Raw genomic sequence first — 27,564 nt, 5'->3', positions numbered from 1 at the left:
CTGGAGCCTGTTTCCGATTCTGTGTCTCCCTCTCTCTCTGCCCCTCCCCTGTTCACTCTCTGTCCCAAAAGTAAATAAACGTTGAAAAAAAAAAATTTTTTAAAGAACAGATTGGAAAGGGAATAGATTGGATGCAAGTGGACTAGTTAGAAGGCTGTTGCAATAACCAAAGTGAGAGATGATACAGTAGATTGACTATGATTAAGGTGTTGGGAACAGAAGGAAACACATTAAAAAATTTTTTTGGTGTCTTTTTATTTATATTTGAGAGAGAGACAGAGCGCAAGTGGGGAAGAGGCAGAGAGAGAGAGATGGAGACAGAATCTGAAGCAGGCTCCAGACTCTGAGCTGTCAGCACAGGTCCCAGCACAGGGCTCAGACTCATGAACCGTGAGATCATGACCTGAGCTGAAGTTGGATGCTTAACTGACTGAGCCAACCAGGTGCCCCAAAGGAAACACGTTTCTAGTTTGTATATAAATTCAGGTATAATTGACGTATTAGTTTCAGCTGTACAACATAATGATTCAATATTTGTATATGTTCCAAAGTGATCAGCAGAGTAAGTCTAGTTAACATCTGTCCCTGTACATAGTTACAAAAATTATTTTCTTGTGATGAAGACTTTCAAGATTTACTCTTAGCAACTTTCAGATATGCAATATGGTATTATTAATGGTAGCATGCTGCATATTACATCCCTATAACTTATTTATTTTATAAGTTTATTTCATAAGATAAGTTTGTACCTTTTGACTCCCATAACCCATTTTGCCCAGTCCATGTCTCTGGCAACCACCAGTGTGTTCTCTGTATCTGTAGGCTTGTTTTTTGTTTGTTTTTTAGATTCCACATACAAGTGAGATCCTATAGTATATGTCTTTTTCTGTCTTAATTCACTTAGCATAATACATAATACCTTCAATGTCCTCCATTATGTTGCAAATGGCAATATTTCATACCTTTTTTAATGGCTGAATAGTACTCTATTGTATGGTATACCATTGTGGTAATATATATACCACAGCTTCTTTACCCATTCATCTATTGATGGGTACTTAGTTTTTTTTTTCCCCCTATTTCTTGGCAATTGTAAACAGTGCTGCAGTGAACATGGAAGTGCATATATCTTTTGGAGTTAGTGTTTTCATTTTCTTCAGATAAATACTCAGAGGTGGAATTGCTGTATCATATGGTAGTTCTGTTTTTAATTTTTTGAGGAACCTCCATACCTTTTTACATAGTGGCTACACCCATTTGCATTCCCACTAATAGTGCACAGGGGTTCCCTTTTCTCCACATTCTCACTAGCACTTGTTAAAGGTAAATGTGACAAGATTTAGTGATATTGGATATTAAGTAAATGCTAGATACCTGACTTAAATAATTGCAGGCTCTGCCATCATTGCGGAGCCTGACGTGGGGCTTGATCTCATGAACCATGAGATCATGACCTGAGCCGAAATCTAGAGTCAGATATTTAACTGACTGAGCCACCCAGGTGTCCCTGACTTAAATAACTTGAGAGAGAACTGAAATAGGAACGTTGAAATAGAGTTGAGTAGACTGTGTTTGATTTTGGGCAGCTCCATTTTGAGGTGCAAGTGACGTTAACAGAGTAATGTCACACTTTTTTTTTGTATAATTCTGCAGCCTTGAGGAGAGGTCTAGAATAAAGTTTATGTGTGTGTAAATGGCAGTTTTTATACCTGCATGTGGGTGAGTTTGCCAGGGAGAGATTATAAAGCCTAGAGAGCCTAAGACTGACCATGGAGGCATTGCATCTGTAAAGTGACTTTGCAAAGGACACAGAGATGAGTGTTCAGGGAGTTAGAACAAACAAGGTGAATGTTAGTCCATGTATTTTACTCTCCAAAATCTCCAAAATACTGAAGTCTCAGTATTTTCTTTTCTATGGAATTATGAACCCCCAAACTTAACTTCGGGTCAGTCAGAATTTAGCTAAAATTGGTACTAAACTCGTGCTATTACAAAAGCAAAGAGTTTAAAAGATAAGTAGAGGCATTAAAAATGTAGCTCTTTACAATTTGTAACATCAATGACTAACTATATCAGATAATCTCCAAAATTGCTGAGGGGAAGGGAACTGAACTGGCCTGAGTTGTGAATTGTTTTCCTATAAAAACCGGTTTGCTTTGTTTCAAGAACTGTGAAGGGTCTGAGTTTTTGCCATCTATGCAAGCTAGCAAGTTAGACTGCCACAGTTTCATAGATGCTGGTAGAAGATACAAGACTTCTGGGTTAGAGACATAGGACTTCTTCTTCATGGCAATGGCAGGAGCCAGTGTTGGCATTTGTGCCAGTTTTCCAAGCCCAAGCTCCATAGAGAAATGTGAAGAGGGCTGAGTGATGCCTGTGGTTCTACCTTGCCTGTATTGCAGCCTAGTCTGTTTTATAGGAGAGGAACCTCCAGGTTAGGGAACCCATACTTTTACAATGGGAAGTAGCCTGTCCAGTGTTAATCCTAGAGGGAGATGACATCTTTGTTGTTTGAGACAGTAAATGAACCTGCCCTTTGCTCCTGAGGGAGACATTTTTATCCTTCATGTTTATCATATGTTTATCCTTACAAACATATTTAACAAGATATTATGGAACAAAGAGAGGCAATGGCTGTACTCACAAGATATACAGAAATGTTATGGAACCATGGACAATTTACCTTCAACAATATTTGCCCCTAATTTCTTAAAAAAATTTTTCTTAATGTTTATTTATTTTTGAGAGAGAAAGACAGAGTGCAAGTGGGGGAGGGGCAGAGAGAGAGGGAGACACAGTCTGAAGCAGACTCCAGGCTCTGAGCTGTCAGCACAGAGCCCAGTGTGGGGCTCGAACCCATAAACAGATCATGACCTGAGCTGAAGTCAGACACCTAACCTAGTGAGCCACCCGAGTACTCCAATATTTGCCCCTAATTTCTATACATTTGTTGGATTCTGGTAAAATTTCTCATGATTATACTTTTTACTGGTCACTCATTAATTTGTCTGACAAAGGCTGGGACTAGAGCTATTCAGTTTATCTCATAAGACATTTAATTAAAGTTATTCATTGTCGATAGGGTAGCAGGATGAGGTCAAACTGCAATGTTGACCTCAACTGTGCTCCCTAGCGTCCTAGACCCAGGCATTTGAACAAGTGCCAAGGTCTGCCTTAGAGAGCCAAGTGGCTTTCTCTATAAGTTTCTTCACTGATTTTCTACTTGATCCAGGGCATTAATCTAAGAATTACAGGATGTATTAAGGAATGCACAGATTTGGCCTTGTCCTGCAAGGAGGAAGTCTAGGACAATTCTGTCATCCATCATAATCCTGGTCAGTGAATTGAGACTGACCTGAGTGGCCCCAGGACTGAGGTGATGTCACTGATCACCTTAGCTGAAATCAGGGACAAGTTTCCAACCACATTTCGTTTGTTTCTTTTTCTGTCTTTTTTTTTTTTTTAAGTTTTATTTATTTATTTTGAGAGAGACAGAGGTGGTGTGAGTGGAAGGGGCAGAGAGACAGGAAGAGAGAGAATCCCAAGCAGGCTCCATGCTGCCTGCGCAGAGCCTGATGTAGGGTCCGAACTCACGAAACTATGAGATCATGACCTGAGCTGAAATCAAGAGATGGATGCTTAACTGACTGAACCACCCAGGCTCATTTTCCAATGGATGACTCCCATTTTAGGGATAACTGCCTCAGACTGCATGTAATTAACAAGTTATCCTTCTGAGAGGTCCATCCACCCCCATCCCCCCACCAAATAATTAAGAATACCCTTACTTTGGAAAGGGCAAAGTTCATGTTTGCTGCACCAGTATTCCTGTGAGAATGTGGTGTTTACAGTTGTTGTCCCCTTATTCCCTAGATGGGTCCTAAAGTCAAGGAGCACAGGCTGACAGTTTCTGCAGTGTTGCCTCCTGGAGAGCTGCTAGGCTTTAGAGGTTCCAGTTCAGTACAAATAGTTGAGAGTCTAATGCTAAAACAAGTAATGTTTTTGGAGGGCTTACCTAAGGCAGTCAGTCCAGTCTGTCCTGTTTATGCCATCAGCCAGGTAGCATCTGCCCTTTGGAATGACTAAATGATAGCTATAGGAAAGACACCTGGAGGTATTGACAGGTATTATATATGGGAAGTATAGGAACTGGGGCCCTTGGCTGCTTCCTGAAGACTTCTCTGTGACATTAAAGAGAATGGTGATCCAATTGTGATCATAGCTGTTCAGCAGGGTATGGCAGACTTAGCAGTCTAATTTCAGGCACTTCCACTGTTTAGGAGAGCTGCACTAGGGAATTTTCCTTTGTGAGAAAGACTCCAGGGGTGATTTTGGAAGACCCGAGATTACTAAAGCCCCTCTTTCTTACCTCTTGAGATCTAAAGTGTTTACTCCATGGGTGCCAGAGTTGTTGTTCTTCTAGTTCCACAAGATCGGTGTGTCCTGTACCAGTACAGAACTTCTCCCTTTCCCCCAGTCATCCCTAACTCTCACCCAAACCTTTTGTCTGGAAGGGTCAGATGCAAGAGGGACAAGGGCATTTTTATTAAATGTAATTACAGAGACCCTGCTGTGTCTTCTGTTTTGGTCCACATGATTCACTGTAAGGGGACTTGATGAGCAGTATACTTTCTTAACCAAATGGTCACTATCTGTATTGTCTAAGACCACAGAAATCCAACAAGAAAACTCAGGTGACTAAACCAGAATTATGTTAGAAATCCCAAGGCCCTCCTTTGTCTAGGCTGCTATCCAGAGGGTACAAATCAGGCCAGCTTGGGGTTTCCATTAGGGGAAAGAAAGAAGCATCACCTTTGGGAATGGTCAGGACAGATCTCAAGTGGCAAGGAGGAGATGGTCTCTTCCTGGGGTCATCCACATTCAGTAACCAAACTGCTGTACTGATATGTGTGAACCAGGAAGAATTAAGGGAGGTATAGTCAGAAATCTTTCTGAGTTGATTAAAAAAACTTTTTAATTATGGTAAAATACACATGACATAAAATTTCCCATCTTAACCTTTTTTTTTTTTTTAATTTTTATTTTTTAAGTAATCTCTACATCCAGCATGGGCCTTAATCTCAAAATCCCGAGATCAGGAGTCGCATGTTCTACTGACTGAGCCACGCAGTCGGTACCTAACCATTTTAAGTGTTCGGTTCTTTAGTGTTAAGTATGTTCATAGTGTTGTGCAACCAATTTTCAGAACTCTCTTCATCTGACAGAACTGAAAGTCTGTATCCATTAAATAACACCTCCCATTGCCCTCTCCCTCCAGACCCTAGCAACTGTAATCCTGTTTTGTCTCTATGAATCTGACTACTCTAGATACTTCATATCAGTAGAATCATATAATACTTTTCCTTTTGTGACTGGCTTATTTTAGTTGGCATAATGGCCTCAAAATTCATATTGTAGTATGTGTCAGAATTTCTTTACTGAAAAAAAATTGTTTTTTCTTTAATGTTTATTTTTGAGAGAGAGAGCACAAGTGGGGAAAGGGCAGAGAGAGGGAGAAATAGAATCGGAAGCAGGCTCCAGGCTCTGAGCTGTCAGCACAGAGCCCGATGTGGGGCTCGAACTCACCAAACCACAAAATCATGACCTGAGCTGATGTCGGACCCTCAAATGACTGAGCCACCCAGGTGCCCCAGAATTTCTTTACTTTTTAAGGCTGAGTAATATTTCACACATTGTTTATTCATCCTTCCATTAATGACACTTGGGTTATTCTACCTTTTGCCTCTTGTACATAAAGCCACTATGGACATGAGTGTACAAATATCTCCTGAAGACCCTACTTTCAGTTCTTTTGGGTATATACCCAGCAGTGGAATTGTTGAGTCCTATGATAATTCTATTTTTAATCTTTTGAGGGACCACTACACTGTTTTCCACAGAAGTTGTATCATTTTACATTCTCACCAGCAATGCCCAGGTGTTCCATATTCTCCAGGTCCTCCTCAACACTTGTTATTTTCTGTTTGTTCTTTGGGGATAGTAGCCATCCTGATGGGTATGTTATCTCATTGTGGTTTTGATTTGAATTTCCCTAGTGATTTAGTAATGTTGGGCATCTTTTCATGTACTTATTGGCCATTTGTATATCTTCTTATCTATCTATCTATCTGTCTGTCTGTCTTCGGAGAAATGTCTAATCAAGTCCTTTGTCCATTTTTTAGTCCAGTTTGTTTTTTGTTTTTGAATGTTTTGAGTTGATTTTTGAGGAGGTTATTCCAGCATCCAGCAATACAGGATGCCTGTGGATGGTAGGGAGTGTGGAAGGCCATCAAATGCCTTCACTAACAGCCCATTGTTAGTGACCTTTGGAATAAAAACATCATTATCAGACTGCATATGGTTTGGAAAGTGAAAAACATGACAGATTAGTGTCAAGGGTAACAGTGGTGTGTCTGGAGTCACCTGGAGTGGAATAGCAATACCATAACCTGAAAAAGTGTCATCAATGGTAAGGCACCACTAATAGTGTGAAGGGTGGGGGGTAAGGTCTGATGTAGCCAATCTGTCCGTAGCAAGTGATGTGACCTCCTTCACCATGAGACAAATGGATCTTCTGGGAATTACACGTGTCGGATGCAGTGGCTGCCTCTGCATCAGGAACACAGAGTCCTTTACCATGATTCTATTCTGTGACTGTACATGTGTTGTTGTATGATGATAGAACCTGCAGCGGTAATGGCAATCTGGGCAGTACAGTCTTAATCAGCTTCATTCCATTTGATCTCTTCAGACACTGGGCCCTTACCGTGGGCATCTGTGGTTGTGACCTCGATGATCTGATCAGCCACTGCAATATGTCCCCACAGTTTATGACCAGTTTTTAATATGTCAGTCTGTAGTTTTCCAAGTGGTAGACCAAACAGGTAGGTCATTGGTAACAGACTCAGAGTCAGTAAAAATGTAACAAGGTTTATGAAGGGGAGTATTGGTCAGATCTATGAGAGCATTCTTGAATTCTGCCCACAGAGTAAAGCAACCGCACCCATTTTCAGCTCTGTGTGGCTGGCCCTGAAATTGAACAGCACAGCAGCCCACCAGGCACTCTTGGGTTTCATTGTAGTTGAATCGTTGGTGAGCCAGGTGCAGATGTTCATGGGATCCTCTGTGAGTCAGGTGCTTCAATGAGCCAGCGACTTTGGTTTAGGTGGCAGAGTGAAGGATAAAATTTCCCCACAGGGATAATTGCCATTTTTTTCATATGAAACTGAAATACCATAGGGGCCAGGCTGGTTGCATTCTTGAATATCCCACTTCAGTGTGAGAAGAGAGGCTTGATAGGCTCTTCCCACCTTACTAGTCATTGAGTTTGTGTTAACCCATCCTCAAATAGGAAACTCCAAAAGGAGTGTACCTGGTGGCCGTGTCAGGGAGGCATTGAATCCAAAAATTAAGGGATACCTTTGGTGGAGGCTGCTCCTCTTGCCAGAGGCTCCAGTCAGTAAACTCATCTGTGCATGGAGACTTGTACTGAAAGGGATCATAAGGATTGTGGAATGCCTAAGCTACCAGTGCTTTCTACATGGGCTCTTCCCAGTTGTCATAATTCCCTTCAGCACTTAGGAGCATTCATGGTGCAGATGTGTAAAATCAGTACCAGTTATACATTCAGTGATAGAAGCCACAACAGTAATACACTGAATTGGTCCAAAGATACCAGCTGAAAAGTATGAGTTAGTTACTCTTTCTCACTGTGAATCCTGTCCAAACCTCAATAGCTGAAAGCAGGTACCCTCTCCCTTCACAGAATGGCTATGAAGGTGACATGGGCTTCTGTAACAGCCATGAAATTTTGGGTTCTTCCCCTCCTTCGTGATCTGGCATACTTGGGTATGTTTGATCTTCAGTTCCCCTTAGGGACTAGGAAAACTCCACCCCCAATCATCTTTCTCTGTAAAGCAGCTGAGGCTGGGCTAGAGGGGAGGTGGGGAGAGAGCAGCTCTGCACCAGTAAACAAGGTGCATTTCCTTTCAGTTTTGAGCAGTGCTGTAGCTACAAGCTGATCAATCAAATAAATCTGTAGTGTTTTTGATCCACCCAAGGTCCCATGGTCTGTGGCAGGGTCATCATTACTGACATTCAGCAGCTACAGCCAGATAGCTTTCTGACAGAGAGATGAGCTTGTGCCCTTTGGATGACTTGTGACAGCATTATTTTTAAGAGTCCACCTACTGTAGGCTATGTGCTGCTCCATTGTCATGATAACCTCTCTTAAATTCTTGATTGATTCCAACATAAGAATTAGAGGAGTTTTCCAAGTTTGGAAGGTCTGAGAGTAGGAATTTATCTAGATTTCTTGGGCGAGTTTCTCATTCTCCAGTGATCCCCTTCATCATCATTTTAATCCTAAATCAGTACAGTAAGAACCTGAAGACTACTCAGTGCCTGTGGTAGTTTCTCTCAGTAAAATTTCAGGGGTGGGGGTGGAGTCGAGCAAAGCTCCCTCATAGCAGACAGGACCTACTGCCAAAAAATGCTGAGGTCTTTTACTAATCTTGTATGGACTGAATGTTGACAGGATAGACTGTAGAAGGGACTGAGCAGTAACATAGTCAGCCATTGCCATCTGTACTAAGCATTATGTGGGGCGTCTGGGTGGCTCAGTTAAGCATCTGACTCTTCATTTTGGCTCAGATTATGACCTAGCAGTTCATGAGTTTGAGCCCTGCTTCGGGCTCTGCCCTGACAGCACAGAGCCTGTTTGGGATTCTCCCCCCAACCTCTGCCCCTGCTTTCTCACTCTCTCTCAAAATAAATAAATAAAAGCTTAAAAAAATTTCTTAAAAAAGCATTATGTGCCCCGTCCCCATATCTTCTAAGCAAACTAGCTGAAGTTCTAAAGATTCTTCTGGTTCTGACCACAGTGGTTGCAGTTTTTCTCCTTTGGCACCCAGTGAAACGTTGGGTGTAAAATTGTCTGAAAGGGAACGGAACTTTGTGTTCCCTGCTCCCTCTGCCAGGTAAATCTTAGTACCAGTTGTTTATAGGGCATACCTTCTGAAGCTGACTGTCAGGTTGATGGAAAGTTAACAGTAACTGGGGCATCATTCAGACTGCTATCTTTGAACCTACAAAATGGTCCTCACCCTGAAACTATCACCTCAGCTTAGCCTTATTAATAGGCAGTAGAGGACAGTTCATTGCTTGGTTGACCATCCCATTTGGTCAGCATGTTCACTCACGATTCCCATGGACTTCTTTTGATTCCTGTTTGCTGGTCTTTCGTTCCATTTCTAGAAAACTCTGTCAGCATTCCATTCTCCTTGCTGAAACTGTCAAAAATTCTGAAAAGTTTTAAGATTATTTTACATTTCCTGCAAGCTAAGAAGTTAGCCTGCCAGAATAGATACTGTTAAGAGACATGAGACCCAGGATGTCATTGCTCATGGCAATGGCAGTAGCCAATGTCAGTATTTGTGCTACATAACTAGCCCCAATTTCCATAGGATCCTGCAAAGAGAGCCAAGTGATACTTGTACGCACAGTTGGTTTCATTACAAGAAAGGAACTCCCAGTTTATGGGACCAGATTTTTTACAACAGGCAAAAAGCCTTCCTGACCTTTGCCCCAGGGATGACATTATTTTTATTACACTGGGAAGAAACAACTCTGCCATTTGCTCTCCAAGAAGACACTATATGAAGGCTGTTTACTATATAAATATCCAGGACAGAGGGGAGTAGTGCTTTTTCTTATAAGATGTGGAAAATTGCTAGACACTTAGGGTAGTTGTCTCCCTAATACCTTATTTTGGAGTTGGGACAACATTTTTAATTACAGGTTCTTTCCCGATCAATTTTTTAAAATTTGGAAATAGAGGGGCACATGAGTGGCTTAGTCTGACCCTTGGTTTCAGCTCAGTTCATGATTTCATGATCATGGGATCAAGCCCCGCGTGGGGCTCTGCACTGAACGTGGAGCCTGCTTGAAATATCTCTGTCTCTGTCTCTCTGTCTCTTTCTCTCTGCCTCTTCTTCTCCCTCTCCCTGTTTCTCCACTCCGCATGCGTGTTCTCTCTCTAAAGTAAATAAAATTTGGAAATAGAATCTTCAACAGGCATTAACATGAAACTTTTTCTTTCTTTCTTTTTTTTTTTTTAAATGTTTATTTATTTTTGAGACAGAGCGAGACAGAGCATGAGCAAGGGAGAGGCAGAGAGAGAGGGAGACACAAAATCCGAAGCAGGTTCCAGGCTCTGAGCTGTCAGCACAGAGCCAGACGCGGGGCTCAAACTCGTCAATGGCGAGATCGTGGCCTGAGCTGAAGTTGGATGCTCAACCGACTGAGCCACACAGGCGCCCCTTCTTGTTTTTTTTTTTCTGACAATACTCCCCTGCCCCTTGCTGCTTTTCTACCTAGACTATTGTAATTGCTTCCTACCTGGTCTCACTGCCAGTACTCTTGTTCTGTCTGTCCTCAACACTTCTACCAGAGGTATTTTTTAAAATGCAGGTCTGATGATGTCACTCAGTTCAGATTTGTCATTGGTTCCTCACTACCATTAGGGCAAAGTTCAAATTGTCGAGTAGTTGTGCAATTATTTCTTATGTGCTGACTACTGTCCAGTTTTAAATGTTGGCAACTAAACAACAGCAAAATTTTTTTAAGCCATAAAGGCCAGAATTAGCTAGGCTTCATGTTGCCAATGTATAACCTCTGCTGTAACTTATCATCTTTTCTAATAATTGCCTTGAATAATTTCCCTATCTGCGTCTTCTTTTATTCATACTTAAAAACCTACATGCTGTATAGTCTTTAAGTGAGCCCTTCTGAACCTAGTTAGGTATCTTGGCTCTGACATTGTGCATGTGTCACTACAGCACTAACCTCATTGTGTTGTAGTTACTTTATTTTATTTTATTTTTCCAGGTCTGCCTCCCCAGTAAATAAAGTGTAAGCTTCTCAGAGCAAGACCCCCCCACTTTCCATACACACTGAGTTTTTAGGAATGAAAATTGCTTTCCTGGAAATTGTTTTGGAATCAAATCCATTAAATCAGTTGGTGCTTTTAATCACCTTTAGATAGTACCTGTTTTGAGCCTCAAGGATGTTAATTTCCTTAATTTTGAAGGGAAAGATACAGTATTCACTGGAGATCAGACATGTAATTCAGTCCTGTGGTCAACGTGTATGTAGTCCAGTATAATGGACATAATATAATTTACTGTGCCTAATAATATTTTTTTGCTTTTTTCACATTTAAAATACAGACTGTGGACATTCATAAAGAAAAAGTAGCTCGAAGAGAGATTGGCATTTTGACAACAAATAAGAATACATCAAGAACTCACAAAATAATAGCACCTGCAAATATGGAGCGCCCTGTAAGGTATATTCGGAAACCTATTGACTATACAGTTCTGGATGATGTGGGCCATGGTGTCAAGGTAAGCATTTTTATATTACATTAACTTGAAGTAATTTATCCAGTAAATATTTTGAGTAGGAAATAGGAAGATAAAAATAATTTTCTTTTTAAAAAAATATTTATTTTGAGAGAGAGAGCCTGTGAGGGAGAGGTAGAAAGAGAGAGAATCCCAAGCAGTCTCCACACTGTTAGTTCAGAGCCCATAGTGGGGCTTAATCCCATGAACTGTGAGATCATGACCTGAGCCCAAATCAAGAGTCACACACTCAACCAGGTGAGCCACCCAAGTGCTCCTAATTTTCTTAATTAATAGATTCTATTAGCTAGTAACTAGCATTACAGTTTTCAAAGAACATTTAATATTAATTGCGTATTCTATATACTAAGCTTAAGGCAGAATTTTACCTGTGGAACAGGCTTTATTTAGGAAGATAATAAAACTTAAAATGGCTGTTCATCAGTTAAGCCATTTGAATCCTAAACTAATACTTCAAATTTGTGAGTACCATGAATGAATGGATATTTAAAAATAAAACTTGTAGGCTTTATAGAGTTGGTTTAGAAAATAATTTATAGGAACTTTAACCCTTTGATTTCTAAATATGTTTATATATTAGTGCATATGTGTAGATGTGGCTGTAATTCCAGCAACTTACGAAAAATAAAAGATTGTATGTAGTTTTGTTTTGTGCCCCACCCCCATCTCTTCCTCCTCACCCCTGCCCCTAAGGGCTTTTAGGAGAGATTATTTGTTGCCCATGTTTATTTCTTAGCACGGCAGAATTAACTCCTTTTGAATGATACCTGTGACTTGTCAACTTCATAGGTGTTCGTGGGTTATTTTGTAAACATACTGAATGGCCTGAATTCTTCCGTCTTCTCTGCTCAGGATAAATGATTCCTCTGAAATTCAGTAGTCCTTTTCCTAGAGGACCTTTATTTTGATTTTGTGTCTAGTTTTCAGAATTTTTATAATAGAATTTTAGGAGTCAGCTAGAATCTGGAAGCTTTCCCTAGCTGATTGATCTGACAGATGCTATCTGTTGCATTCTGAATTATTTGGGGTTCTTGATCAAGAGGGGGGAAATAGCTGACTGATAACATTGACCTTTATTCTTCTCTGAGATTATGGAATCTGCTTTTTACTGTGATGCTTGGAAGTTGTATGTAAAATTTGAACACTTAGCACATGTAAAGGATGCTACTTATTTGTTTCTTATATTTTTACCCAGAGGATGTGGCTAGGGCTGTGTAAGAGCTTAAATTCAATTTTAATTTAAGGTATTTTAGACTAGATTGAACTTTAGGATTTGAATATTGAGAGTCTAGAAGAACTCTTTGTATGATTAACTGCCTTGGGATTAAAACTTACATATATACATATATACATATGCACACATGTACACACACAAACCCACTCTCACTTCTTCTCCTTTTTCTTTCTTTCAGAACAGTATACATGCATTAAGAAAGTTCTGTCACCAGCTTAGAAGTGAATATCCTATATTATCCCTCTACTAATAAATGTATTTAATAGTTTAATACATAGTCCTTAGCAGATTAGAAGATGAAAGCAAATTTTACAAGGAAATTTTGGGTGAGAAAATGAAGCTATCTCATCATAAATGTATAAATGGGAAGTGTAAATGCCACATTATATATATATATATATATATATATATATATACACATATATATATATATATGAAGTATGAAGATGTAAATTTAGGCAGTCTACTTTTTGTAATGGGTGTTGACACTTTTTTTTTAGTATTGTGGCAAAATATAAAATTTACCATTTAACATTTTAAGTGTACAGCTTTGTGGCACTAAGTACATTTATATAGTTGTACAGGTTATTGTTTTGACTAGGGGTGGGAGGGTGGGTGGTCCATGAGAACATTATATCTTAGAAGCTGCTTTGTGGCATATTTGTCTATATTTTGTTTCTGTGACATACAAATATACACATAATTATTTTTTCCCCAGTTGTCTCATTGCCACTTTATTTCTCCTGTTTTCTGATTTTTCTGAGAGATCATTGCCAAATTAAATAAATACTTCTAGAGTATAGAGGTATAGGAAGCTTAGAAATTTGTAGTAGTTAATTTAACAAATGCTAGGGCCAATATTATGAGAAATAAAAGAGAGAAGCTGTACTTAGTTATAGATCTAGAATTATTTTATCTTTTGTCCCATTTACTGTTTAGAAATTTGTTTTCCTATTGATTGTTAAGGGTTCTTTTTTCTGTTAAGGAAATGAGCTCTTTATATATTGGCAAATATTTCTTCATACTGCTGTTTGACTTTTGCCTCTGTTGTTTTGGTATTTTAAAAAATATATACAGATTAAAAAAATTGTTTCCAAATATATTAACATTCTTATAGCTGCTAAGTTTTATGTTAAGGTTTCCATGCTCCAAAATTAATATTCCATCATATTTTATTTTGTGATATAAATTTAAGGGGTTTGGTATTTGTATTATTTAAATATTTACTGTGCTAAAGCGTTTTATGCTGTGAAGTAGATGGTTACACAGAAATTTGGTATGAATTAAAAATATGGAAAAAATGGGGCACCTGGGAAGCTCAGTCGGTTGAACGTCCGACTCTTGATCTCAGCTCAGGTCTTGATCTCAGGGTAATGATTCAAGTCCCTCATTGGGCTCCGTGCTGTTTGTGGGCCCTACTTAAAAAAAAAAAAAAAAAAAAAAAAAAAAATATATATATATATATATATATATGGAAAAAAATGTATTTTTTTAACATTTTATTTTATTCTTGAGAGACAGAGTATGAATGGGGAGGGACAGAGGGAAGGGAAGACACAGAACCTGAAGCAGGCTCCAAGGCTCTGATCTGTCAGCACAGAGCCTGACGTGGGGCTTGAACCCACAAACAGTGAGATCATGACCTGAGCTGTAGTTGGGTGCCCAACCGACTGAGCCGCCCAAGCACCCCGTATATATGGAAAAAATATCTTAAGTCTGGCTTGACTTTTGTAAACAGTATAAGATATGAATAAGAGAATCCTAGCACAGGGAAACTACTAGAATATATATACATAAAGGAGAACGCAAAGAAGATAAACCTTATAGGGAGCATAAGTTTTCAGGGTAAGTTAGACTAGACAAGACCTGAGTACTTAGTAGAGACATTTATTTTTAATAAACCATAATAATAATTAACAGCTTTATGGACTTGTTCTTAATTTACAAAGGACTTTCAATGTATGTGTTTGTTTTTAAGCCTTGAAAAGAACATGTGATCTAGGAGTTGTTACATTTTATTTGTGGAGACACTAAAGATTTAGGATAGGGGTAAATTTTTTTTTAAATTTTTAATGTTTATTTTTAAGAGAGAGAAAGACTGAGTACGAGTGGGGGAGGGGCAGAGAGAGAGAGGGAGACACAGAATTCGAAGCAGGCTTCGAGCTGTCAGCACAGAGCCTGACAGGGGGCTCGAACCTACGAACTCTGAGATCATGACCTGAGCCGAAGTCAGATGCTTAGCCGATGGAACCACCCAGGTGCCCCAGGAATGATGTTTTTTAAAGGTTGCATTAGACAAAGGAGTAAACTAATGAATCATATAAAAGAAAGGATTGGCTGGCCTTACAGAGTTTTAGCACCTATAGTACATAAAGCTTTACTTAGACCAAAAGTTAGGGAGGAATCAAAAAGAATTCTATTGTTTTCAACTCAAGATTCCAGGGAAATGGTAAATGTAAATGTTAAAGAAATGAAGTGAGATCTTAAGAAAATAAAAGTCTAGTTTGGATGTGTTTTGGGGACATTTAAGTGGAAAATCTTGTAGGTTGCTAACAATTAGAGTATTATAAGCAGTAAGATATAGAGATTATTTCCTTCTCACACTCTCAAACTTAAACACTTCTGTATATACTTGGTAGAGAGGGCTGGGCTCCATACAAGGTTAAAGGTTATACCATTGCACAGTAGCAGAGTTCAGCTAGAATTTTTATTCCCAAACTCTCCATTCATTCTTTCATTTGGGATCAGTTTATACTTGAACGCTAACTTTTTTTTCTTATTCACTTGAAACCACAAATGGGGGCAGATGTGTGGCTATATTTAGAATACTTCTGGGGCACCTGGGTGGCCCAGTCGGTTAAGCGTCTGACTTCGGCTCAGGTTCACGGTTTGTGAGTTTGAGCCCTGTGTCAGGCTCTGTGCTCATGGCTCAGAGCCTGGAACCTGCTTCAGATTCTGTGTCTGCTTCTCTCTCTGTTCCTTCCCCACTTTTGCTCTGTCTCTGTCTCTCAAAAATAAATAAACGTAAAAAAAATTTTTTTAAGAATACTTCTAAGTTACCTTAGAATAGTATAATATTTAGTGTATTGTAATGCTATCACATTAGTATATCTTGTTATTCAAGTTTACAGTTTCTAAATCCTGCTGTGGTATTTAGCAGCTAGGTAGGATTCTAGACATTGATAAAAATGAGCAATATCATTCTAAACAAACATTAAATAACACCAAAATTCTGGCATAATTTCTAGAAATGAGACTGTATCTAAAAGACAAAGTACATTCCTCTTTTGGATGACTTTTTTTTTTTTTTAATGTTTATTTGTTTTTGAGAGAGAGAGAGGGCAAGCACGTGCGTGGGTGTGCCTGAACGGGACAGGCAGAGAGAGAGGGAGACATAGCATCTGAAGCAGGCTCCAGGCTCCAAGGTGTCAGCACAGAGACCCGTGTGGGGCTTAAACTCATGAACTGTGAGATCATGACCTGAGCTGAAGTTGGATGCTTAACCAACTGAACCACCTAGGTGCCCCTGGATGACTTTCTTAATGTTGCCTTTATGGTCACCTGAAAAATGGTAGCTACATATTTAAAAGGGAACATGTTAAAGAAAGAACTTGAGACCCCAGAATATACAAACTTAGAGTCTACAACGTAAAGATACTTTTTCTTAAGTGGCATCGTACAAGTAGTGATGCTTTAGGACTATACTCATTATTTCATATTAGCTCATATATAGGCTAATCATCTTTCATAGAAGTAGCCTTTAGGACCAAAGCAATTTTTCTTCCAATTTTGAATTTTGGCTAAACTGGTTCAGAAGAAAACTTAGAACCAAAGCAACCTATAACTTCCTACTACTGTTGGCTTGCTCAGATTTAGATTCATAAGTTACAAGTGAGGTTTCCGGACCCTGTTTATGCCTTAGTTAGAATCTGACTAAGGAACTATTGTGCATAGTGATTTTTTTAAATTTAAATTTAATTTGTTATTTTTTAAAATAAATTAAAAAAATAATTTTATTTATTTTTGAGAGTGTGTGTGCGCGCACGCTTGAGCAGGGGAAGGGCATAGAGAGAAGGGGACAGTGGATCTGAAGCAGGCTCTGACAGCAGATCGCCTGATGCAGGGCTCAAACTCACAAACTGTGAGATCATGACCTGAGCTGAAGTCAGGTACTTAACCCACACTGAGACATCCAGGCACCCCTGGTTTTTTTTTTTTTAAACATCAAGGTGTTAAGCCCTTTTCTGAATTTGGAAGCAACATGTGATTTTGAATGTTAACATTTATAATTTATCAATTTTTAAAATACTATATTACCATTCAAATAATGAATACTTGGGCATTGATTTTTTTAGGAAAGCCTGAGGCCTTGTACACTTCTGTGTTAAAGTGGACTTAGATTTAATGTGATAAGGTATTTGTGTTTAAATCAGTGTTTATCACCTGTGATTCAGTTGAGTTAGTTTCATAGGATAAAATACTAACCCAAGACATTATTGGACCTGTATAAGATTGGCATAATTAAGTGGTGGTTTTCTTATGAATATATTCTTTTGAAAAATATTTGATACACACGAATATTTCCCTATTGCTTATGGATATTTTTTCTTTATAAAATATTTGAAATATGGCTGGGTAAAAGCTTATTAACATGAATTGAATAATTGTAAATATAAACATGTCCTATCAGATATAATTTATTTCGAATTAATTTCTACTTTTTCCCCCCTTTTTTTGCCAACGTAAAGTGGCTAAAAGCCAAGGTAAGAGATACTACTTATCATTTGATCCACAGTATTCCCTCTATATTGATAGAGGCTGCAGAGCCACTAAAATTTGAAAACTCTTCCTATGTCTGTCTGCTTTTTTCCCCTAGGATTTATGTAGATTAAATATACTGAAACTCAGTTCAAATCAGCAACATTTAGCTTGGATGTGTTAATATATCAAAGATATATTGACATCTGCATTTATATAGGAACATTAATTTTGCTAACATTTATTGCTTTGCTCATTTTTTTGATAGTTGCCTTGCTTTTATTGACTTAACCATTTGGAGGTTTTCCAGACATATATGACTTTGTTACTGAATTGTTAAGATAACGATTTTTCAGATATATGTTTTAGCAAGTTGACACTGAGATCTGTAGTTTTTATTCATGCACATATCTAAAAAAATTTGGAGAAATCCAGTATTTGAATGCAGATAAGTTTGATCTCAGTGAGCATGTTTAACAACAATAAAATAATACGTAAAATCCAATATTCACACCTGTATTTTGCCATAAATTAGTATGAATAACAGAAAGATAATAGGAAAAGCCAAGTGCAGGTGGTTTCTTGACTTATTAAAATGTGGTACCAAAGTCTGTTATTAAAATTGTCTGGGAATCCTTACTTCACATTCTGATATTAAAAAAATAATATATGGTGTCAAAACACCAACAGAACAATTTGATATAAAAATGAAAGCTTCTGTTTCCACATTTTAGCATGGAAATAACCAGCCTGCAAGAACTGGCACATTGTCGAGAACAAATCCTCCTACTCAGAAACCACCCAGCCCTCCCATGTCAGGCCGGGGAACACTGGGGTAAGAATTCAACTTCATTTTACAAGAAAATCCATAGGCTGAAGAAAAAGATATTTCTGTGACTTAAGTAAATATATGGGTTCTTGCTGTGGGACCCTCTCAGTGTGAACTACCTTTTACAAATTTCATTTTGGCTCTTATTTCCTTCAACAGAATCCATGGTGAATCCGCTTGTTTTATAATATTCTCTATGGAAGTCTGTACTAGAAAACTTCTTTTGTATATATGTCAATAAACATCATTTATTTTTTTTCTAATTCATTTTTTTGGGGAAAAAAAAATAAGTGTAGCCTAAGTTTATGTCTAGTGAAATTACCAGAGGATTCCATATGGTGCTTTCACATGTGTTTACAGTATGCATATTGCAGGACTTTAAATTAGTGGTGTATTTTATGTAGTTTGATTTCATAGCCTGCATCTCTTCTTGGCACCTGAAATTAGGGACTCTTTATCTTCAACTGTGCTTCTGCTGGTAATCTGAGGGCCCTTCATACTTGAGCTTTGGGGGAAGGCTAGTTGGAGAAATAGAAAAGGTAACAATTTGTGGCTTCTTCCTTCTCAGTTCTCAGTGCAATAAAAATATTGAATAATTGGTAAGATATTTCTGAAAGATTATTCACCTTAAAATAGGAAGTCATGTAGTAGAGTTCTTGGTTTTGGTAGAAGGGTGAGGAACCATTATTTTATAGTAACAGGGATTAACAATCAACAGTTTCATAGAATCTTAGTTTCCATTTTTGTTCTGTAAACCCCTGTCCCCTGAAAAAAAACCATGAAATTATTAAATTGAAAAGTTAAAATCATTTATTAAGAAATGCGTGGCATTATATAGGATTGGAAATGTACTTGTTCATATTATTTCCACACTGAAGTACGAATAAAATGCAGAGGAGATAGTTTTCATACAATGTACAAGGACAGTGGCTTGTGGGTGACTGAGCTGGCTGGGAATAATGTATATTTCAAAGATTAATATTACTGAGCATGAAAAAAAATTAGAATCATTATTTTCAGAAATAAGGTTAGAACTTTTAAATTACCCTTTCCTAGGGTTTTTATAACAAAAAGTAACAAATTTTAGTTTTTGTGTAAAGTAACAAAGTTTATATACCCCAATTAAGAGTTTTATTTATTTTATTTTATTTTATTTTATTTTATTTTATTTTATTTTATTTTATTTTAGAACACTTCTTTAAAAAAATTTTTTTTAAACTTTTATTTGTTTTTGAGAGAGAGAGAGAGAGAGAGAGAGAGAGACAGAGTACAAGTAGGGGAGGGGCAGAGAAGGTGGGAGTCATAGAATCTGAAGCAGCCTCCAGGCTCCGAGCTGTCAGCACAGAGCCTGAGGTGGGGCTTAAGCCCATGAAACATGAGATCATGACCTGAGCTGAAGTTGGACGCTTAACTGACAGAGCCACCCAGGCACCCAAAGAATTTTTTTTTAAACAAAACTTTATTATTACAAGTTAAAGAAAAAAACTTGTACTTGGTTATCAAGAGACAATCACAGATTTGGTGGGGGGGGGGGGACTACCACTTAATCTTTCTTATTCATTATTCCTTCTCTGTTATGCTTCTTTAGACGAAATACTCCTTACAAAACCCTGGAACCTGTTAAACCCCCAACAGTTCCTAATGACTACATGACAAGTCCTGCTAGGCTCGGAAGTCAACATAGTCCAGGCAGGACAGCTTCTTTAAACCAGAGACCGAGGACACACAGGTAAACCTTCAGTTGAGCCTTTGAATATCCATGAGTGGGGGTTATTGACTGGCGACAAACTCCTGTAAAGTTGCTGAGTAAAGGTAAAGTACTGCTCTAATGCTAATATAGAATATAAAAGATGAGGTTAATAACATTGTAGATGTTTCTAGAAATTTGTATGGTAATTCCTCTGTTTTGGGGGGATTTTAAATATCTGTTCATACAATTGCAAATTGCTACTATGTTTTCTTTTTGATGGAGGTATAAATGCCTATTTGGATCAGGGCCTAAAGAATTTTTTTTTTTTTTTTTTTCCCCAACGTTTATTTATTTTTGGGACAGAGAGAGACAGAGCATGAACGGGGGAGGGGCAGAGAGAGAGGGAGACACAGAATTGGAAGCAGGCTCCAGGCTCTGAGCCATCAGCCCAGAGCCCGACGCGGGGCTCGAACTCACGGACTGCGAGATCGTGACCTGGCTGAAGTCGGACGCTTAACCGACTGAGCCACCCAGGCGCCCCATAAAGAATGTTTTTTTAAAACAGTTATTTAAAGATCAAGGCAACCACTCTTAAGTATTTTTGGATAAAAGGTGAAATATCAGAAATTATACAACATATAACCTTTATGAGGTTGGAAGTAAAAGGACACCTGAAATATGAGGAAGAATTTGTTAAGAGAGTTGGTATACTACAATATGTAAGTTGCTAAAAAAAAAAGTTCTAGAAGTCACCTCCCCAGTGGATTTTTGAAAAACTGGGTTATGAAGCATGATGTACATTCAGAAAAGTATACAATTTGTAAAGTATACAACTTGATGGTTTAATACAAATTGAATACACCCACATAACCATCCCCAGATCAGAAAATGGAATATGACCAGCAACCCTAAAGTCCTGCTTAGGCCCTTCCCCCCAAAAGTAGCAACACCATGTTTGGATATTTTTATACAGCTAGACAAATTTATTGTATAGTTTAATTTATTTTTTTCTTTAGTTTTATCAGTCACTTAAGAACTTGGGCAAGGAACCTCTCTATACCTTGACTTTTAGGTTGGTATATTAGAGAAATTTTGCAAAATCATTTTGAGGGGACTCAGGGAAGTCAAGCCTCTCAGGTGCTGTGTAATGGAAATTTGTTGTTATTGTTACTGTTAGTAAAGAAATGATTATATTGATACCTGCAGTTACTATATCAGGTCAAGATCAGTGAGGACCAATTTTTTTTTATATATTTTTGAATAATAATTCAAAGCATGATTTTTCTTTATAATGGAATAATAGTTTAATCATATTCAACAACTAGTCACTAAAAGTTACTTCATTAGATACTAAGGATATACCAGGAAAATAAGTTTAATTTTCCAGAAGCTCATTTTGTTAGAACAAGCATCAACAAACTTTAAAAAAAAAAAAATTTTTTTTTTAAAGTTTATTTATTTTGAGAGAGAGAGTGTGTGCGCTCAGGCAAGCAAGCACAAGCAGAGAAGGGGCAGAGAGAGAGAATTCCCAGCAGTCTCTGTGCAGACAGTGCAGAGCCCGACCTCACAAACCGTGAGGTTGTGACTTGAGCCGAAATCAAAAGTTGGATGTTCAACCAACTAAGCCACCCAGGTGCCCCAAGAAACTTTTTTTTTTTTTTTCTTAGGGAGACAGAGAATCTGGGACAGAGAGAGACAGAGCATGAGCGGGGGAGGGGCAGAGAGAGGGAGACACAGAATGGGAAACAGGCTCCAGGCTCTGAGCCATCAGCCCAGAGCCTGATGCGGGGCTCGAACTCACGGACCGCGAGATCGTGACCTGGCTGAAGTCGAACGCTTAACCGACTGTGCCACCCAGGCGCCCCCCCAAGAAACTTTTTAATGAAAGGCCAGATTGTTAATATTTTAGGGTTTGTGAGCCATATGGTCAGCTCTGTCATTGCACATGAAAGCAGCCATGGACAACACCTAAATGAATGAGCATGTGGCCGTGTTCCAATAAAACTTTGTATGCAGAACTGAAATTTGAATTTCGTGTAATTTTAATGTGTCATTAAATAATACTCCTCTTTCAATTTTTAAAAAAACTTCTAAAAATGAAAAGAATGTTCTTAGCACACAGGCCATAAAAATGAACCATGGGCCAAATTTGGCCAATTGGCTGTAATTTTCCAATCCCTATGTGAGAAAAAAGACACATAAGCTGGTAATTGTAGAAGAGCATAATAAATACAAAAACTTCATATGATTGTGATGCAGTGGTGGCACAAAGCAGAATATTGATCACCTGGCTTGAGGGAGTAGGGAGGCCTTTACATTGAAGCTATTTATTTTACATAAACAGCTTGCTCTTTTTTTCTTTTTCTTGCATTAACATATGATAATGTAATTATAGAATAATCATATTGGAGAAGAAAATCAATTTTATCTAAGCAGTGCTCTCTTGAGTTTCTGGGCCTATTGAGCCAGTGATCTTGATTTTAAACTATACTATGGAGCCTAAGGTTACATGTGCACATATATACATTAGTATACATGTGCATGCACACATTACTAAAAACAACTGGATAGTGTGAGGTCCTATGCCTAAAGACACAGTGAATCCATAGGAATTAGAATAGTAAGGGATTGTTTAGCATTAACAGTATCAACTCTTCTAGAATGCGCCATGCTGAAACTTCACTACTGTTTGTTTTTTGTTTTGTTTGTTTTTGCCGGTTTGCTTGTTTTCCAAAAAATTTCCCTGTTTTATCACCGTTCTTTGAGATAGATGGAGATTTTCATATTAATTCCAGAATAAAACTGGTTACACTTTATTAACTTACTAACTTTCATAACATCTTGTACATTTTCTTTTGTGGCATCCATCATGCTATTTTTTTTTAATGTCTATTTAATTTTGATAGAGACAGAGTGTGAGCGGGAGAGAGGAGGGGAGACACACACACACACACACACACACACACACACACACACACACAATCTGAAGCAGGCTCCAGGCTCTGAGCTGTTAGCACAAAGTCCCGACATGGAGCTTGAACTCATGAGCCGTGAAATTGTGACCTGAGCTGAAGTTGAACACTTAACTGACTGAGCCACCCAGGCTCCCACATTGTGTTGTTTTTTAATGTCTATTTTCCCATTCTCAACTGTGAGCTCCAAGGCAGCCTAGTTCATGTCTGCTTTGGTACTGCTGTTCATAGTAGGTGTTAAGTAAACTTTTTGGGGGGCATCAGTCAGTTAAGTGTCTCAGTCAGTTAAGCGTCTGACTGTTGGTGTCAGTTCAGGTCATGATTTCACGGTTCGTAGCATTGAGCCCTGCATCAGGTTCTGTGCTGGCAGCACAGAGCCTGCTTGGGATTCTTTCTCTCTCTGTCTCTGTCTCTCTCTCTCCCCCCACCCCCCCCTCCCTGTCTCTCTCGGCCCCTCCCTTGCTGTCTCTCAAAATAAATAAACTAAAAAAAAAATCAACTTTTGATGACTCATTGTATAAGAATTTAATAGTGATTCATTTATCAAAAGGATGACCTCTTCTGATAGTTCTGTGTACTGTGTTAGGACTGTACTGATTTCCAGTAGATTGAGAAGTAGTGCAAAACACAAAAACCGCCTTAAGTATTAAGGTTAAAATTGTATTGAACAGTTTTAAAATTTTGATGTACATACATATACACATTATAAAAGGAGTAATTAGTGGCTTTGAATTGATTGTTTCATTGTTTTTGGGTAAATCTCTAGAATGGCTTTTTTCACATTTTTTACTTTTCAGTGGAAGTAGTGGAGGGAGTGGAAGTCGAGAAAACAGTGGAAGCAGCAGTATTGGCATTCCCATTGCCGTGCCTACACCTTCACCACCCACTATTGGACCAGGTATTTTTTTATTAATCTGTTTTAATATGTGGTAGTATTTATGAGCTTTATTATAAAGTCTGAAATAGTTATTTTAGATAAAATTGCTTATTAAATTTATGTGATTGTTGCTAGAAGAAATGCTAACATTTAAAAACATTTTTAGGGAGACTTTCATGGAAACTTCAGGGTTTTCCTAGCTGTTTCTTACATACAGAGCTTATTAAATAGCTTTACTAAGTAGTGTTTTGGCTATTTTGCTTAGAAATAGTTGCCTTGGGCACTAGTCAAGAATGACATTTATTATTTCAAGAGCAGGAGTGTCTTTAATGTAAATTATATACCAGTGAGTTTTGATGTTACCTTGTAGGCTAGTGCCTCACCTCTCGTGTTGGCTTGTTTTATGACTACTACATTTATGTTAATATTCCATGCCATGAATAAAATGCCATGAATATAAAATAGGATTAAAATAAGAAAAGTCCTTTTGCTCTGTAGATTATAGAAAAAATTTAAGAAATCATCGTAGAGCATTAAATTAATCCCTTGATTTTTTAGTAAATGAAAACTTCATAATATTAAAAAGTAAGTATGATAATCAAAACTGTTAGGGAAAAATTCTTAGCTTCTCAAGGAGATTACTGAAAAAGGAGAAAAAGGTACTTATAAAAACAGGCATATTTTATAGTTAATGCAAGTATGATCTCTGTGTCCTCTTTACCTAGTAAAATTCATATTCATTTAGGCATGCTTTACATGGGGGTGTCTCTTTGTTTTTTTTCCTTTCCACAACTTTGTGCTTTCTTGCTGTTTCAGAATGTTTAGTTCTCTTTCTTGTATTCTGACCTAAATTATAAACTATTTTATTAGAAAACATTTCTGTCCCTCCTCCTTCTGGAGCTCCACCAGTATCACCTCCTCCACCACTTCTCCCAGTGAACACTGTGATAGGTGAGATTGCGTAACCACTGCAGTGATGTACCTTACTTTGCACAATTCATAATAAACTCCTCTGTTAGACTGCTAGCTTTTATAGTTATTAGGTTGTAGGTGGTTAACACAAAGGTTAAAGTGTTAAATCTAATTACACTAATTTCTTCTGGTGAAAGGCCTCTGAAGTTACACAGTTAAATGTAAAATCTTGTCCTCTGAAATGTGCAATGTTTCTATGCTTAATTTTTAATGTGGTTTGTATTTCTTGTTTGGATTTTCTAAGGAAAATTATAGCAGTGATTGTTCGAAAAGATATTTTTAAATTAGTAATATAATATTTTTTTAAGTGAAACTTGATTTGGAACTCCCTGCTATATACAACAGTCAAAGAATTGGGGTGAGAATGAGTGATAGGAGAAACAAAAAATGGAGAAGAAAACGATATATGGTTATGGGGTGCTCTGAGGCTTTCCTGTGGATCGTAGTGTGAAAAACTCTGATATAGTTCAGTACTTTTGGCATCTGGGATGCCAAGAAATATATATTTTTTAATCGAATACATTTACATTGTTCCTAAATTAGAGGTGACTGGATTGAGCATATAAGGAATTCCAAATATAGACACAGTATGAAGCCATTCAACTTAGAAATATACAGTAGCAATAATCTGAGTAGAAATGGGTAATGAAATGTTTCAAATGACAGTGGAGTTTCAGCTTGGGTAAAATGAAGCTGTCCTGCTACATCTTTTCAAAACCATGGTACTTGTACTCAAAGGAAAAGGGACAAAAGGAGGTAATAAAAAGAAGACCCTAATAATAAAAATGATCGTTAGAAAGTCCATGTGAGAAAAAATGCCCCCAGTGTAGGCAATAATCAGGAAAATGAAAGATAAAATCACGAGATACTATTTTATATTCACTAGATAGGTAGAAATATAGAAGTCTACTAGTTCTAAATGTTGATGAGGATGTGTAGTAACAGGAAAGGACATTGCTGGTGGGAGTTTATTAGAGTTTTTTAGTTGATACACGCACTTTGGGAAGTAATTTGCTGTTACCTGGTCAAGTTGAATGGGTTTCTACCTTAGATTTAATAATTTCATTTCTAGATATTTACCCTAGAGTACTGGTTCTTAGAATATGGCTACAGGACCCCTGGGGGCTGCTAAGATCCTTTTATGGAGTGTTAAAAAAATTTTTTTTTTAATATTTATTATTTTTGAGAGAGAGAGAGAGACAGAGCAAGCAGGGAAGGGGCACAGAGAGAGGGAGACACAGAATGGGAAGCAGGCTCCAGGCTCTGAGCCGTCAGCACAGAGCCTGATGCGGGGCTCGAACTCATAGACCACAAGATCATGACCTGAGCTGTAGTCAGCTGCCCAACTGACTGAGCCACCCAGGCGCCACTGGAGTTTTTGAGGTCAGAACTGTATTCATAATAATACTAAGACCTATTTGCCTTTTTCATTTCTCATTCTGATACCAGTATACAGTGGGAGTTTCCAGAGCCGAGCCTCTGTGACTTATGATAAAATCATTGCTGTGACAGCTAACAGAATGTTTTTTTTTGTATATTCATGTGTTTTTTCTTTTAATTTTTTTTTAACGTTTATTCATTTTTTGAGAGGCAGAGAGAGAGCACAAGCAGGGGTGGGCCAGAGAGAGAGGGAGACAGAATCCAAAGCAGGCTCCAGGCTCTGAGCTGCTAGCACAGAGCCTGATGCGGGGCTCGAACTCCCGAACCGTGAGATCATGTCCTGAGCCCAAGTCAGACCCCCCAAACTGACTGAACCACCCAGGTGCCCCAGTAATATTCGTGTGTTTTAATTCAGTTTTAATTTCTATTATAGTAATTACTGTAATTACTCTATTGCTGTCCCCCACCTCTGCAAAAGCTTTTTGAGGTTCTCTAATTTTAAAGAGTGGACACTAAGATGATACAATTTACCACTGGCCTAGAACAGTGGCTTTCAGAGTGTGATCCCCAGACCAGCTGCATCATCATCACAGGGAAACTAGTTAGAAACGTAAATTCTCAGATCCCACTGTACACCTACTTACTCAGGAACTTTGAGGACTGGGCCCAGCAATCTGTATTATAAGAAGCCCTCAAGGTAAAATTCTCATCAGTGCTAAGTTTGAGAATCAGTGTTGTAGAGAAACTCAGGAAAAATATTTAGGCATGTTCATAGTAGTAGCATTAATATCAGAAAAATCTGGATGCAACCCAAATGTTTAATAACAATAGAATGGATAAATACATTGTGCAATGTTCACATGCAAACAAAGCAACAAAAATGGATGATACAATGTTGATATACTTACCAACATGGACGAATCTTAAAAAAGAATATCAAAGGAAAAGAGAAAGCCAGCAGCATGCATAATTATTGCATTATGAAAGCTTAAAAATTATGACTTCTCTGTATATATCTGTGCTTTAAAAAAAGAAACTGTAAAGAAAGAATGTTTAATACCTTTTGGTTTTGGGATCTAGAAGGCTCAAACAGGAAGCTTTGGTGATACTGGTAATATTCTGTTTCTTGGAGCGGAGTATCTTATTTTTCTTTAATTTACATATAAAAATATATTTATGTAAATTACAACCATTACATATAATTATATATATTAGTATACATATAAGTTATATTTTAATATATATTTTATTATGTATTATATATATTTAATGTATTATATTTTAATATATATTATATATTATATATATTAGTATATATAATTATGTATAAGTCAGAGAAATATAAAAATCATTTTACAGAGGTCTCTATTAAAAAGTTACAGGTTTACTTCTTAGAGCTCTCTGGAAACCCTGGCTATCCAAAATTAGT

At 37.8% G+C, this 27,564-nt stretch overlaps 1 protein-coding gene across 12 annotated transcripts in view; it reads left to right on the top strand.

The window, feature by feature from the left end:
- The window catches only part of ABI1 (abl interactor 1), a 129,692-nt gene that overhangs the window by 86,832 nt on the left and 15,296 nt on the right, over positions 1-27,564 (top strand). For 5 of the 12 annotated variants that reach the window (XM_047864817.1, XM_047864821.1, XM_047864816.1 and 2 more), the window contains exons 3-7: positions 11,229-11,405; positions 17,406-17,420; positions 18,150-18,250; positions 19,833-19,973; positions 23,704-23,804. In XM_047864817.1, coding sequence (XP_047720773.1) covers positions 11,229-11,405; positions 17,406-17,420; positions 18,150-18,250; positions 19,833-19,973; positions 23,704-23,804 — 535 coding nt within the window. Of the gene's footprint in view, positions 1-11,228; positions 11,406-17,405; positions 17,421-18,149; positions 18,251-19,832; positions 19,974-23,703; positions 23,805-24,653; positions 24,735-27,564 lie in introns of all 12 variants that reach the window. The other 7 variants (XM_047864824.1, XM_047864819.1, XM_047864818.1 and 4 more) reach the window with 2 other exon arrangements.

The sequence above is a fragment of the Prionailurus viverrinus genome, chromosome B4 (assembly GCF_022837055.1).
Source record: "Prionailurus viverrinus isolate Anna chromosome B4, UM_Priviv_1.0, whole genome shotgun sequence".
NCBI lineage: Eukaryota > Metazoa > Chordata > Mammalia > Carnivora > Felidae > Prionailurus > Prionailurus viverrinus.
Note: the sequence above shows the minus strand (reverse complement) of the source record. Positions and strands in the feature narration are given on the sequence as shown.